This window comes from Coptis chinensis, chromosome 1 (genome assembly GCF_015680905.1).
Source record: "Coptis chinensis isolate HL-2020 chromosome 1, ASM1568090v1, whole genome shotgun sequence".
Lineage (NCBI taxonomy): Eukaryota > Viridiplantae > Streptophyta > Magnoliopsida > Ranunculales > Ranunculaceae > Coptis > Coptis chinensis.
In genome coordinates, this window is record NC_141456.1 from 2,507,125 (window position 1) to 2,521,989 (window position 14,865).

General features: G+C 38.4%; 3 protein-coding genes across 3 annotated transcripts; 1 reads left to right on the forward strand and 2 right to left on the reverse strand.

Moving 5' to 3' along the window:
- Window positions 1-184: 184 nt before the first annotated feature.
- On the forward strand, window positions 185-10,870 carry LOC147521265 (DNA polymerase I A, chloroplastic/mitochondrial-like). The gene is given in 16 exon segments (XM_086602778.1): window positions 185-500; window positions 619-1,150; window positions 1,292-1,483; window positions 1,918-2,031; window positions 2,033-2,691; window positions 2,852-3,308; window positions 4,038-4,133; window positions 5,356-5,448; window positions 5,531-5,594; window positions 5,597-5,676; window positions 5,678-5,706; window positions 5,708-5,726; window positions 6,472-6,564; window positions 6,664-6,876; window positions 6,974-7,063; window positions 7,789-10,870. Coding segments are annotated over 16 exon segments (2,994 nt in total). The 5' UTR covers window positions 185-399; the 3' UTR covers window positions 7,951-10,870.
- LOC147521266 (presenilin-like protein At1g08700) lies at window positions 9,274-10,818 on the reverse strand. The gene has a single exon (XM_086602895.1). The coding sequence runs from the start codon at window positions 10,816-10,818 to the stop codon at window positions 9,520-9,522; it is 1,299 nt and encodes a 432-aa protein (XP_086459021.1). The 3' UTR covers window positions 9,274-9,519.
- An 842-nt stretch (window positions 10,871-11,712) lies between the features above and the next one.
- Window positions 11,713-14,122, reverse strand: LOC147521267 (uncharacterized). Its single transcript, XM_086602970.1, has 4 exons — window positions 13,701-14,122; window positions 13,274-13,589; window positions 12,604-12,763; window positions 11,713-12,304 (listed from the first exon to the last, which is right to left on the reverse strand). The coding sequence occupies exons 1-4, from the start codon at window positions 13,875-13,877 to the stop codon at window positions 11,836-11,838; spliced, it is 1,122 nt and encodes a 373-aa protein (XP_086459096.1). The 5' UTR covers window positions 13,878-14,122; the 3' UTR covers window positions 11,713-11,835.
- Window positions 14,123-14,865: the final 743 nt, after the last annotated feature.

Here is a 14,865-nt window from a genome sequence, read left to right on the forward strand (position 1 = left end):
CGTGGCACTCCATCGGTAATGCGTGTATTTCTCAAAAAAGTACTGAAAATCAAGGTCTCTCAGCTTGCCATGTCATTGTGTTCAGAAATTGTGTTCAAAGTGTGTGTTGCTGTAGAAGCACTCTAAAATGTTTTTTAATAGTGAGAAATTAATAATGAATAATTTGGGCAACCAAAACGGACCGACACCACCACAGTTTCGTGGATATAAATATGTGTCTTTAAATAGTGAGGTGGTTGCTCACTAGCTGTCATGTTTTATGGGGTTTTGAGGTTTTCCCTTTTTCCACTCTGACAGTCTAGTAGTCTCTTAAACCCTCGCCCCCACCCAAACTCTTTCTTCACTACTTCACTTCACTTTACTTGCCTCAAAATTCATCAGCTTTATTTTTAGTTTTGTATGTCGCGCCAAAAGCTCCTCCTTCGTTTCTCAAACAACATGTCCACTCTCTACTCCAACCACGTCGGCTTTTCCCCATCTTTACTGCACCACTCTCACAGGTACTCCCGAAACACTTCTCATTACTTCTTGCACAAGTCACCAAAGTTATTATTAACAAAAGTGTGTATTTTTTTGTATAAATTTGTTTTAATATGAGTTAGTGTTTGGGAATAGCAGGTTGAACTTGAGTAGGTCATACTGTACTTCACTTGAAGTCCCAGAAGACAAGTGTTCTTGGCTTCAAGAAGCCCAAAATATTAAAAGGTGGAAATTGGCTATAAGAGATAAAGATGGAAGTGGTTATGACACTGAACGAGTTACTGATGCTGAATCACCTCGTTTTCAGTTTCGATCCAGTAGTAGTAGTAGTGGAGTACCGCAGTTTTATGTGAACGATAGGGGTAGTGGGACCTTCATGCCTCATTGCTTTAATCATGGTTCTATGAATGAGAATAATGGGGTTAAGGTACCCTTGAGACGGGATGCCCAAGTTAACGGAACCAGTGGAAATTTGGAAACGGGTGCTATTACAGTTCAACCTGAGTCTTATGTTTCAAAACAACCTGTAGTTGCACAGGTAGATTATCGCGAGCGCCTTGCTCGTATGTACAGTGATGTTCTTGTTGTCGACAGTATATCTTCAGCTAAGAAAGTTGTTCAGCTACTTACAACAAAGTACAGGGATTTTGTTCATGCATGCGATACAGAGGTTATTTTCCATATCTGTCTATGATTTTCAGTCGTGGTAAACATGTATATGTGTGGTTCATGATTTCTTGTTTATATTTAGAATTCAGTGGTAGTTTTTTTTTTTTTTGGTTTTTCTTGACCAATGTCAGTATCTATACAGGTATCTAAGATTGATGTGAAGCAGGAGACTCCTGTTAATCATGGCGAAATAATATGTTTCAGCATCTACTCTGGATCTAAAGCAAATTTTGGAATGGGGAAGTTATGTATCTGGGTAGATGTTCTCGATGGTGGCGGTAAGGATCTGCTAATGGAATTTGCTCCATTTTTCGAAGACTCGTCAATTAGGAAGGTAAAAGTTTTGACGAGCTTGACCAACACACACAGAAACACAAATGTGTACCTACATAATGTGGTCATGTTATTGGTTGAGATCTTATTCTATTTTTCATTGATGAGCATCTTTGGTATTCAGACATTCTACAAAAGAATATGTGGGGGGTCTGAATAAATTTGGAAAGAGATTTAAATTCTCTCTTTTGCTGTGGAAATGTTGGTATTCAATAATATTGGATTGAAAACGAGGTTTAGATCTCCCTCACTCCGTGTCTTGTTTGGTAGCAACGTAAACACCGATATTGTACTCCTTGATTGGAATTCATTGAATAATTATATTTCTGATCAGAAAAAAGCAAAGTAAAAGAAATTGGTGGTTCTTGTTTAGTCTGTGCTCTCACTTCTAAGTGTGCATTAACATGAAATGAGAACAGCTGATCTATTTTGCAGGTTTGGCACAACTATAGCTTTGATAGTCATGTTATAGAAAACTATGGGATTAAAGTTTCTGGTTTTTATGCCGACACAATGCATATGGCAAGGCTTTGGGATTCTTCAAGACGGGACTCAAGGTGGGTATTCCCTCAAGCACTTTACAAGCGACTCAAAGGTCATGAATGGGACTCCTAAAAGGGACTCAAAGGTCATAAATGAGACTCGTAAAAGAAACTCAAATGTCATTAATGAGGATCCTAAAAGGGACTCAAATGTCATGAATGGGGTTTCTACAAGTGACTCAAAAGAACTGATTGGTAAGATATCCATGAAAACCATCTTTGGGAACAAGAAGTTAAGAAGAGATGGAACTGAGGGAAAGTTTGTGGCTATTGCTCCAGTGGAAGAACTTCAAAGGGAGCAACGTGTACTATGGATTTGTTATTCCGCTTTGGATTCTGTGAGCACACTACAGCTTTTTGAGAGCTTGCAAAACAAGCTAAAAAGTATGAGTTGGGCTGTTAATGAGAACAACAAAGGAACCATGTTTGATTTCTATGAAAAGTATTGGAGGCCATTTGGCGAGCTTTTAGTTAACATGGAAACTGAGGGAATGCTGGTAGATCGAGCATATCTTGCTGAAATACAGAAAGTTGCTAGTATGGAACAAGAAACAGCTGGTAATAGATTCCGCAAGTGGGCAGCTAGGTACTGTGCTGATGCTATACATATGAATGTAGGAAGTGATACGCAATTGCGAACGCTCCTTTTTGGTGGCACAACTAACAGGTATATGGCAAGCGTGCCCATTTTGTTATTATTTTTGTTTTCTTTTGCTGAGTACATTTAAGTGCGTGGATGGTAACTTACTTATTTTTTCTTCCCAGATGGATATGTAAATGTTGTTAATCACATAATCCATTAATTGTCTCTTGTTTGCTTTTTACAGCAAGGATCCAAATGAAGTTCTTCCTGAGGAAAGGGTTTTTAAAGTGCCAAATGTTGACAGAGTGATTGGAGAAGGGAAAAAGATTCCGTCGAAATTCCGGGATATTAGAATAAGCAGTTGTAAAAATATTAAAATAGAAAGTGCGATGTTTACACCCACTGGTTGGCCCTCTGTTAGTGGTGATGCTCTGAAGACCCTTGCGGGAAAGGTATCGTCAGAGTATGATTGGATAGATGATGTTCATGGATTTGAGTCAGAGATAGATAACAGTGGGATACGTAATGATTTAGAGCGTTCTGCGGATCAAAACGGAAAAAAAGACGTTTCTTCATATGGAACAGCTTATGAAGCATTTGGAAGTGACAAGGATGGGAAGGAGGCTTGCCACGCCATTGCTGCCTTATGTGATGTCTGCTCTATACACTCTTTGATATCCAATTTCATTCTTCCCCTGCAGGTGATTTATTTTTACATGATTCTTCCATACATGCATTTAGATTATTTACCCATCCCAGGCTAGAATACAACTTCAGTAAAGTGCTCTTCATTAAGGAAATCAATCCACATCTTCTGGTTCAATTGGCAATGCTTTGGCTGATGCGATACTCGTAAAGAAAGTTGTTTCCTTCATCTGTTTTTTTATAACTCAAGACGCCTGTCTCATATACTCATGCCTACTTGAAGTTTTGCATTTTATGTCTTACACAAATTTTGGTAACTGTAACTGGTTTAAAGGTTGAGATTCTTATGCAATTACAGTTGTATCACTTTCCAACAGACTGACCTGTTCTTCTAGTTCGGCTTCTCTCCTGTTTGATAACTTACCAATTTAGATAAAGCCCAATGGCTGTTGCAGCAGTTTGCATTTCTTTTTTAGAAAAGCTATTCTTTGCAGTCTATGACACTTGTCTTAAGGCCATAAGTACACTGGAAAAACTGTGTTTCATGTAGATGGCAAGAGGGTTATTATTCTAACCATTTGCATGGGTCCTACACAAATTCATGCTAATATTCTTTTGCCACAAGAACTGAAGCGATTAGTGGGGAAATGCATGTTGGATGTCTATCCAGGATGATTTTTCCGACTGCTACCCCCAAACCCACACACTCACACATGTTTTTGATGGTCTGGACTTACATTATATGGGGTAACACATTGTAACTTTAATTCATGGGTGAGTGACAGAACAACCGTATATCAGGGAAGAATGGGCGCATCCATTGTTCTCTAAATATCAACACTGAGACTGGACGTTTATCGGCAAGGAGGCCAAATTTGCAGGTACGTGCTTGATATCTGTTTCATTATTATGTTATGTGAACAAAGACTAATTTGAATTGTTGCTAGTTTTGTTATATTTATGGACTCTTATTTCTACTATTGATTTAAAGACATGGTTCACTCTGAACAAACAATAAATTGTTGACACTGAGGTATCACAAAGTGTGTGCATCCCCAATAATAGACCATCAGTTCTTCTGATGCACATATTGACACTGTCAAGATGTTCCACATGGGACATTTAAAACTTTGTGCATTAGTATATAACTATATAGGGGTTACTCCACTCACGGGCAATTGGTTTTGAGTTAAATGCTCCAAAGGTTAAGATGGTATGAGAGCAGGCTAATGAGGCTATTCCAGTTTGTCCCATAGGGCCCATTCATGTCATTCAATAATATTGGTCCGCATGTCATGCTCAACCAACCCCACATGTAAGGGGGTGTTTTGAGATGTTTAGTATAGTCCCACACGAGACATTTAAAGTGGTGCATATTAGTATGTACATTCCTATGGCCCCGCTCCACTCATTTGCCAATTGGTTTTGAGTTGGTTGATCCAAGGTTATTGAGACACGATTCCTTATTTCAATATACCATTTTTCAAAACTAGAAATCAACATGGTATCAAAGCTGTCGATCTTGATAGGCTGAGTGGGTTGCAGTATTAATTAAGAGGTTGTTCAGTAGGTTTAGTGGTAATAAATACTGTTATGCACCTGCACCCCATAAAGTGGTGTGCTAGACCTATTTAACATCCTGTTCTGCGTACGCTGGTAGCTACTATATCTTCCCTTATAGTTTTTACTTTTTTTTTATCTATCTATGAACTATACTCGTATTTTTGTTTATTTTTGATTTTTTTTTTGCTCGGTGAAGTGAAATCTCATTAATAAAGGAGAAGTAGGTTGAGAAGGCCTACATTACAAGAGAAAAAGAAATAAAAAACATTTACAAGAAATGAATCAACATTGTTGAGATATATAACTTCTAGTATGTGGTTTAGTCCCACATTGAATAAGGAGAGAACTCATACTCTGACTCCTACCTACTCAATCCGACCTAGCTACAAAAGACTCAAAGAAACATCCTCTAAACTCTTTGAAGACTTTAGACCACTGAAATAACAAAACTTTTATTGAGAGAATTATAATCGTATTTTTATTCCTTATGTCCTCTTAAAAAGTTTCTAAAATTTCATTGTTATATATTTCTGATATCAGAATCAGCCTGCTTTGGAAAAGGATAGATACAAGATCCGTCAGGCATTTGTAGCTGCTCCTGGATGCTCTCTCGTTGTTGCTGATTACGGACAGGTTACTGGATACTTAGTTACCAAATTATGACATGTGGATCGTGTTAATTTGTTCTGATTTTGTAAGAGATATCTCATTACAGTTGGAGCTTAGAATTCTGGCTCATCTTGCAAACTGCAAGAGCATGAAGAATGCCTTCAAAGAGGGCGTGATTTCCACTCTAGGACAGCAATGAATATGTACTCATATATAATACGTGAAGCTGTAGAAAAACAAGAAGTTTTGCTTTGAGTGGCATCCCCGTCCAGTGGGGATAAACCCCTGTTCCTCTATTAAAGGTAAAATGACTGAAAAATTGTTGCACTTGTACATGAGAGCTTCAGTATACTTTTGCGATAGGAATTAAGTACCTCCGGATAACCACTAACCAGCATGTTAATGTATGAAGACCAAGTTATTAAGTTGTTCATGTATTACTTAAAGTAGCACAGAAGCGAAGTGACATTAACATGGTTACATGTATCGGTTTCTGACACCACTGTTTTACTTTGTGCAGACTGGCTCAACTTAACCCGTACTGATATCCATTTTAATATGTGGCTTATTTGTCTCAAAACCAACTTTCTGTTCCAATCCTTGAAAAACCTCAAAAATTACTTGAGTCCATCTGTCCCATATTCTAATGGAGAGAACATTATACCTTCGCCTTTCTTCTATTCTTTTCATCTCAGTGTACTTAGAAGAGGAATATGATTTTTCTCGGCTCTCCTTGTTTCTCACTTCTTCCTCTTTGGGGATGAAAATATTTAACCCAAAATCTTATCAGATGTGTTTTTGTGTATCCGCCACGAGTTTTGGAGTGTCCACATGTTGAAGCGTTAATTGTGTAAAACATTTTTCGTATGGTACTATTTTTAACATTTTGAGAAAGTGCTAACTTCCACAAACAAACAAAAGAAGGCTTTAAAATGGAAACAGTATAGCATATTTTGGAACATTATATCGTTATTTGCGTGAACCATATATGCTTTGTTTATAATACGCAAGTTCAGTTTTCTTTTATGTTTCCTGTGATTTTCTCAGGACACCTTTGCTTCTGAAAGGAGAAAAGCCAAAATGCTCAACTTTTCCATTGCATATGGTAAGACTCCTGTTGGGCTTGCTCTCGACTGGAAGGTAATGCGATGCTTATGATGAAGTTATAGGTTTTGTGTGAGTTACAATATATTCAAAGTGGAAAAATTGTTCAAGATATATATGTTCTCTTTATCTTAGGTTTCTGTCAAGGAGGCAAGGGAAACAGTCGAACTCTGGTACCGAGATAGAAAGGAAGTTTTGAGTTGGCAAGAGGAGCGGAAGCAAGATGCTAATCGTTATGGATGTGTAAAAACACTATTAGGCCGGACACGCTCCTTTCCTTCGATGAATGGTGCTAGTAATGCTTATAGAGGACATATTGAGCGAGCTGCTATTAATACCCCTGTGCAGGTCTGACTTCTAATTTCACACAGAAGCTAAAAACATTTCTTTAGAAAAACATAGCTGTGTTTTTTGGTTATTGACATTGCCTGTATTTAATTAACAGGGCAGTGCTGCCGATGTTGCTATGTGTGCCATGCTTGAAATATCTAGAAATGCCCATTTGAAGGAGCTTGGATGGAGGCTGCTCTTGCAGGTTTCTCTCATATGACACTTTTAGTTTTAATTTGCTACCTGTGACTTATTTGGTTTAGCTTTTCATGTGCTCAATTGCAAACATCTACTGTGGCTCTTCACTTTCTATGCACCCTCGATATCTCTCGTAGCAGTAAACCGTTCTATTTAAAATTTTAAACTCAAAGTTCTATCTTCAAAGTGTTAGACTTGGATAGTAAAGGTTTTTAATGGTATCTAAACTCACTGGAAGCTGCACCTTGAAACTGCTTCGGTTTGCAAGATGAAAATGTTGTCTTACCAATTGCATATCCCTATTATCTAATATAAGGATACAGTTGATTGGTTCAGTAAATCGTGAGCCTCTGTTCAATTCTAGTTAAATGACGTCTTCTGTTTGTCTTATTTACTTTATTTTCCCTTTCCTTTGACCTTTTTGCATTTCAACTTACTAAAACTAGAGCATTTGTCTGTGTTAGCACTCGACTAAATTATCTCACTCATTTTTTGTGTCTTACCATGCTTGAGCCGTTCCTACATTGTCACGAACGTCTTTGTTTCTGATTTTCCTTCCTCTTACTATGCTCATCTCTTCTCTTCTCTGCTTAATTAGTCAAAGTGTTCTTTATTGATTAATCTATCTGTAGCTCAATAGATAGGTGACTCGGTATCCTTCTTATAAAATGTATCAAGTACATTAGCATTTATCCGTTAAAAATGAGTGGAGACATGCTTTTGTTGAAGCAGGTTCATGATGAAGTAATATTGGAAGGTCCAACGGAGTCAGCAGAGGTGGCGAAGGTTATAGTTGTTGATTGCATGTCCAAACCTTTTGTTGGCACCAACATTCTAAGTGTTGATCTGGCTGTAGATGCCAAGTGCGCACAAAATTGGTATGCCGCCAAGTAAACACCAGTTCTGTGATTGTATCACAAGCTCCAGTTAGATTGAAGTTACAGTCGCAGTGGTGCAGTCTGAGATCCATTTTGTACAGATGTAGCGAAGGCTATAGGTAATTGGGTGTGTATATCCCAGCCTTTTGAAGGTGCCAACAATCTCGGTGTTAATCTGTCTGTTGATGTCAAGTCTGCACAGAATTGGTACACCGCCAAGTAAACATTGTGCTCTATCACAAGCTCCACTTTTTGTGGTTCCTTCGGGCCTTTAGTACTTGCAGTGGCAGCGGTGCTGTTTAAGATCTGTTTTGTACAATGGTAGCGAAGGCTACAGTTGTGCGCATGTCAAAACGTTTGGGGTGGCACAAACATTCTCAATGTTGATCTGGTTGTCAATGGCAAACTTTTCACAGAATTGGTGTGCCACCTAGAACACAGTATTTTGCATCACAAGGTTCAATTATGATCAAAATCCTTTTGTTGCTCCTTTGTGCTTTCTTTGGCCCGAAGGAGTTAAAGTGGAAGCTGTGTGGTTTAAGATCTACTTTGGACAGAGGTTTAAAAGGCTAGTTGAGCGCATGGTTCGAATACCAATATGTTGATCTGGCTATGGCAACTGTGATATGACCTAGTATTCCACCAGTAAAACAGTAAGTTCTGGTACAAGCTCTAACTTGACTGAATGTCTTCCCCTGCTCGTTTGTGGTTTCTTTGGGCCTCAGTGAGTTTCAGTGGTGCAGTTGAGATCCGTTTTCTTTGGCTGGAATTTACGGCACTGCTAGGTTGCACGCTATAAAATTAGTTTTATGATCAATACGAGGTGGTACTTCGATATGATTCACAACGCCATGTGGTGTGATCTGTAAGGACAGTGGGTTAACATCTCTGTGAGGCTTGAAGCTAAAGCTGTTTAGATTGGGGATAGGGGGGAAGAGTTGTACAGTGTACATTGACGTCCTACTGCCATTATTCAAAGCTGTATTTCCAGATAGAATGGATTTAACTCCGTACTCCTTTTCATTTGGGCCCTAGTTTTTATTTTCTGAAAATTATGCTGTTTTCGATTTGCTGTGAAACAGATTTCTTGAATCTAAAGCTTACTGGCTACTGCTTTGGGTGGTAGTAACCTTCATCCACAAATTCTAAGGTAGTGTGATGTCAGTAACCTTCATCCACAGCTATGTTTCGATTTCGGACTGATTTTGTGACCCAATGTAAACATTGTTCTCTACTAAGATCCATCAGTTGAGGTTCCTGAGAACATCAACCACTATGGAATCAATGTACCAATCACTCAACGAAAACGCAGATAAAAAATGGAAAATGCTCACCAGCCAACAAGTCAACATCTAAACCAGTTTCACAAAAAGGAAAATAGTTTCATCCAAAGAGAACGAGTATACAAGTATGCAACACCAGATCCCTCTCATGGTCACTGCGCTATAGGAGGATATGAAAAAAACGATACACAACATTTTCAAACGGCATAAGTGGTGATGCAAGAGTTAAACTTGTATGATTGAGTGAGTATACAGGTTGTTTTCTAATAATGGTATTCGGTATCTCAAGATCAAACAAAATGTTAGAACATCAGCAAATTTGTGGAAGTCCCAACAACGAATGGTTCCATTAACAGTCGCGTCAAGAAGTAAAACGTCACCCCCAATGTGATAGAGATGGGAAGAGCAGGTAGAGCTCGATGACACACAGACAAGAGGATAAGTGTGCACCCAAGTCCAGATATGATAGCAAGATAACATGCATAGACAGTCATGAGATCATACATAGCAGCTCTACCAACAAGAACACTATAGAAAACAAAGTCTCCAAGACCTAATTTGATACCTGGTTTCATAATGATATCCAAATCTCTACCACTATCTCCACCTCCACCACCAATGTCCCTTCGCGACCTTTCTGCCTCGTGCCCCATAACATGAGATGACCTCTCTTCAACAATTTCAGATTGCCGAGCACCTAGAGATCCAACGTCCACCACGGTTGAGCTAGGCGACACCAAAGGGATTCTCTCCTCATCTTCTCCCCCATTGTAAGCTTCAGTTTGGATACTGGAGCGATATGCATTGCTATCATTTTCTAAATTCCTTCCAACATTTTGAAGTTCGATCGAAGGCGATGCCATAAAAGCCCCGGCAACCAAAACACCCAACGATCCACGCCCTTGTTGATCACGAGCCACTGTCGGTCTGGCCTCATAAACCAAAGCAGGAAGCTCTTCGTCTCGACTCGAAGCCAACTCAACTAAAATCTTCAAAGGTCCACCAGGAGCTAAAACAGCAACTAAATCATAAACAGCCAATGCAACAAGTAACACCCATGTAGTCCATTCAGGCAACTTAGTAAACCAAGTAGCAACAATAATCCCCAACAAAACCATATACCCTTGTCTCAAAAATATCGGAATCCCACGACTAAAAACCGAAAGAACACCCAGTATAGTAAAATTAAACAACAGCATAAAACAAGTAATCGAGTCAACAGGTATCGAGAAATGCTGAATTATCGACAAAAATATCCCTCCACCCATGGAGCCAAGCACGAAAAATGCCGAAAAACGCATGTAGTTTTTCAAGAAATTGGTGAAATTGTAGTAGTAAAGGAGGACTAGAATGAAAGTGACAACAGCAATGAGGACAACGAAGACGGCGGCGTTTAGTAAAGCGCCTTCGAGTTTCTGGGTAGTGGAGTCTGAAGGTGTTTCGAGGTAGACTAAATTGGCAGCAGTTCGAATTGGGGTGGAGACTGGTGTGGGAGAAGAGAGAGAGTAGACTAAGAGAACTACTAGAAACATACATATTGAGACCGGGGACATTACTCCTATGATTTCTACCCCAATTGATTCCAGAATGCTGCCTTCCATTTTCTTTTGAGGTTTCCAAAGTGGTCAAGGAATAGATAAAACCATCTCAAATACCAGCTTCACACATGAGAACTCTGCTTTTAACGATGGATTTAACATTTCGTGGAATTTACCTGTTGACTGTTATTTCAGAATTTCAGTCCAAGATATTTCGAGTGTAGTTTAAGCGCTAATCGGGAGCAAGTCGCTTAGTTAACCTATAATATATATGTCACGTATAAGTGATATAACAACCTAAAACAAAATAAAGTCAAAAACCTATATGTCTGAGTGGTGGAGTGCTAGCTGGCCTAAGAGTTTTCTTTAGTGGTTTTTCATTTTTTACAGTTTTGATTATTTTTCCTCGGTGAAGGGCGAAACGTTTTCAATATATAAATTTGTGGGCTTTTCTTTTTTTTAGGGCTTTTTTGTGGACTTAAAAAAAAAAAAAAAAAAAAAAAAAAAAACAAAAAAACAAAAAAAAAAAATAACATGTAAACCTATTAATTGGGGCTTTTTTTTATACCGATTTACTTTAAGTCTCAGTTCTCACACATTGATACCACATTTTGGGTTTTTTTTCATCCCTTCAAGATTTTGAAAATATTCATTTTCTCATGAAATTTTATCTAAGAAAATGTATGTATTGCATCCAAGAAACGTTTGACACCAACAAAATTTGCCATGGAAAAATTTCAATTCATTACTTTGTTTGATATTATTCATGGAAAAACAAGCAATTAACAAGGGAAAATATTTTTCATTTTCCCACGAGAAAATTTTCTAGGGGGATTATATGGAGAAAATTTTCCTACATACTTTTAACGAATCAAATACGAGAAAGTTGGAATTTCCCGGGTAAATCATTATTTTTCCACAGGAATATAGTGGATCAAATATCCCCAATATCCTTCATGAGAAAATCGAGAATGTATATCTATTTCGTGTAGTGTATGAATTTTTTGTCAGCAGAGGAATTTCAGTTTCTGACATCCACCATCTTTTGTGAAAAGAAAAGAAGATTCAAACAATTTTGCTTCAACAATTTAGCTCAACAGTCTCTTGCAAGAACATGTAAAGCTCTTCTGCAACGGCATCGGGATACTCTTCATGTGGTAAAAGTGCACCAGGCACCTCGACAAACTTGGTAACTCCTTTAGCTCCTTTGAGTGCAGTCATCTCCGCTTTTGACCTCTTTGGCGACCCTTTCGTTGAAACAACTAGAATTTGAGTCTCCCCTTCCAACCCTGCAAAAAGATTGAGGAACTCCTCCCTTGACTGAACTGGGTCAAGCAGGCCTGTCAGGAAAGCAGCTGGAACATACCGAGCCCCTTTCTGTTTTGTCAAGTTATATCTACTTTCAATGATGGCAGAGGTTACATGTTCAGGATCTGCATAAACATGGGATTTATACTGCGACTGAATGGCCTTCTCATTGCTAACGAGCATATTGTACATCATCCAACCCACTGCTGGGGCCCTTAGGGTACCCCTCAACAGCCCATACCTGTATATTCATGGATAGCAGAAACTGATTGTGGTAAAGACCATTGTAGAGATTTGAGAAAATCTTATAGGGTGAGCTTTATAAATTAGTTAATTGTCTGATTATGCAGTAGCTATTCAGATTATGGACGATAGTGAAAAGACAACCAACGAACCAAATAAATGCAATAGGCTGTTAACAACCAGGGAAAAAAATGCAGTAGGTTAGCAATGTCATCTGTCTATTGCATGGACACGTCAAACTAAAGACAGAAACCAGTGAGCCAGTCTCTCAACCAGCCAATGATGAGTTCATATTACCTTGATTCCATGGTGGAATCTCGACCGAAGACTATAGGAAGAGGACCAGCCCAGGTCGGTGCTATAGCAGCAATTGCTGAGGTCTTCACCAAGCCTTTCTTTGCTGCCCGAAGTGCAATGGTAGCTGCGTGTCCTCCTCCAAAAACTACCAAATCATCATCTGATTGAATTGCAGAAGAAGGTGACAGTGAGAAATTACCTAAAAAGTAAAGGATGAAAAGTACCAACATCATGCTCAAGATGCCCTAAGGAGACTAATTGAACAAGCCTGCAAGTAGTCTACTATGAGGAGTGGAAAAAGAAGAAGAAACACATCGATCGATAACACTAGTGTGTGTGTGTGTGACCACATGTCTCTCCGTATGCAGAAGCAAACACGTCAAGTTACTAGCTAAAACTTACATCTCAAAGTTTTCCTGAAAAAATAACAAAAGCTCTGAAGAGTTTCAGTATAAACAAATTAGAAACAAATTACTGCGGCATGGAGAGTCCCACTGTGCATTCTTCTAATCACTGTACAAAATAGGTTTTAACTGCTCATATCCTAAAATCTAGAAATATTTTGAGAAACGTTAATTATGCTGGCCCTCCTATTCAACAAATGCATCAATATGCCAATAAGTCATCAATATGATGCAACTGCAGATTATTACAAGTTTGATTTGCACACCTTTTCGCTGTACAGGGCTATCAGGCGCATTAATAAATTCAATCAAGAAAGTCTCCATTATGTCTGCAGTATAATCAATCTTTGGTCTATCAGAGTAACCAAGACCAGGCCAATCGACAATAGTTGCACGCCAGTTAACCTTTCCATTCTTCTGAACAATCTCTTTAGCCACCAATCTCCATTCTTCAACAGTACTAACATCAGAGATTGTAGGTATCATAAGAATATCCTTACAAGGTTCAGAGCTATCCCCTTTATGTTCTTCATAGTAGATGTTTACCAAATTATCTTGAAATTTCCATTGCCAAGTACCAGTCTTTAACCAACACAAGCAACAGAAAAAAAAAGCCCAACGACAACATCAGATTAAATAACACTAACATAAGCAAGAAAACATTACATTGAATCGTTAAGAGAGAAAACTTACAGTTGATGGAGATGAAGGTTTATCGACAACGGAGACCCTTGAAGAATCTAGAGAAGTTGCTGAAGCTCTGATTGTTGTGAAAGGTTTCCTGAGCTGAAAAGTTTGGCAAGTAGAGATTTTGCAGAATAGGCGTGTGGCATAGGGAGGAGTGAGAGAAATATTTGCCGAGAATGCCATTTGGACGAAGAAGAAGATGTTCAGTGTTTGGGATTAGGAGGAGCTTAAACGAAGGGGGAGAGAGATTCCAGTTTGACTCTTGCATACCTTTTCAGCAATGACCAAAAGTCTTCGTGTGCTGCTGATTTTTCCACAAACTCTCGTTGACATTTCCAAGTTTGAACCTCAAAAATCATATCTTTGATGGAGCCCAAAATCGTAAGAGCATTCCTATTGCAGGGGATTTCAAGGGGTTTGTGACTATAGTCATCGGTTTTGGGGAAAAACTGTTATATAATGCAGAGGTGATTATTTGGTGAATATTTTGCCAAGTTGATTTCAAGGTGAAACTCATCACCGAGATAGTGGCTGATTTGTTAATTTCGGACGAGATGTTGGAATCCATCTCGTATGTTTTTTTTTTTTTTAAATGGGGGTTTTTTTTTTCCGGACGGGATGTTGGATTCCGTCTCGCATTATTTTTCGACTTTTTTTCGGTTTTTTTTTAAATTTTAGACCGGATGTTTCATTCCGTCCGGAGTGTTTTTTCGATTTTTACGTACATCCCGTCTGAGATATTTTTTCACCTTTGCATTGCACAGCTTCACCTTGTTTTTCACCAAAACGGTGAAAAGAGGGAGAATAACTGCCTACGTAGAGGTGATAAGGGGGGATTATTTTGACTTGCGTTGGGAATGCTTAGAGCCAAATTTTCATCTCTCTTTTTTACTACTTTTATGGTGAAAAGTTGTCAGTGGTTGCCAAATACATAAGTGACTATAAACTTCCGACGTAATACACGGAATGTTTTTATTGTATATGAATGTAAAAATTGAAAAAACATATAAGATGGAATGAAATAATAAAAACGGATATTGATTTTTCAGCACCCTAAAGGATTATCATTTTTATTATTTCTATATTGAACTAGTATTGGAAGCTGCTCAGACAGAAATTCATATTTTGTTGAAGGTGAGAGTATAAATAAAAAGCTGCGCCTTAATCTTAA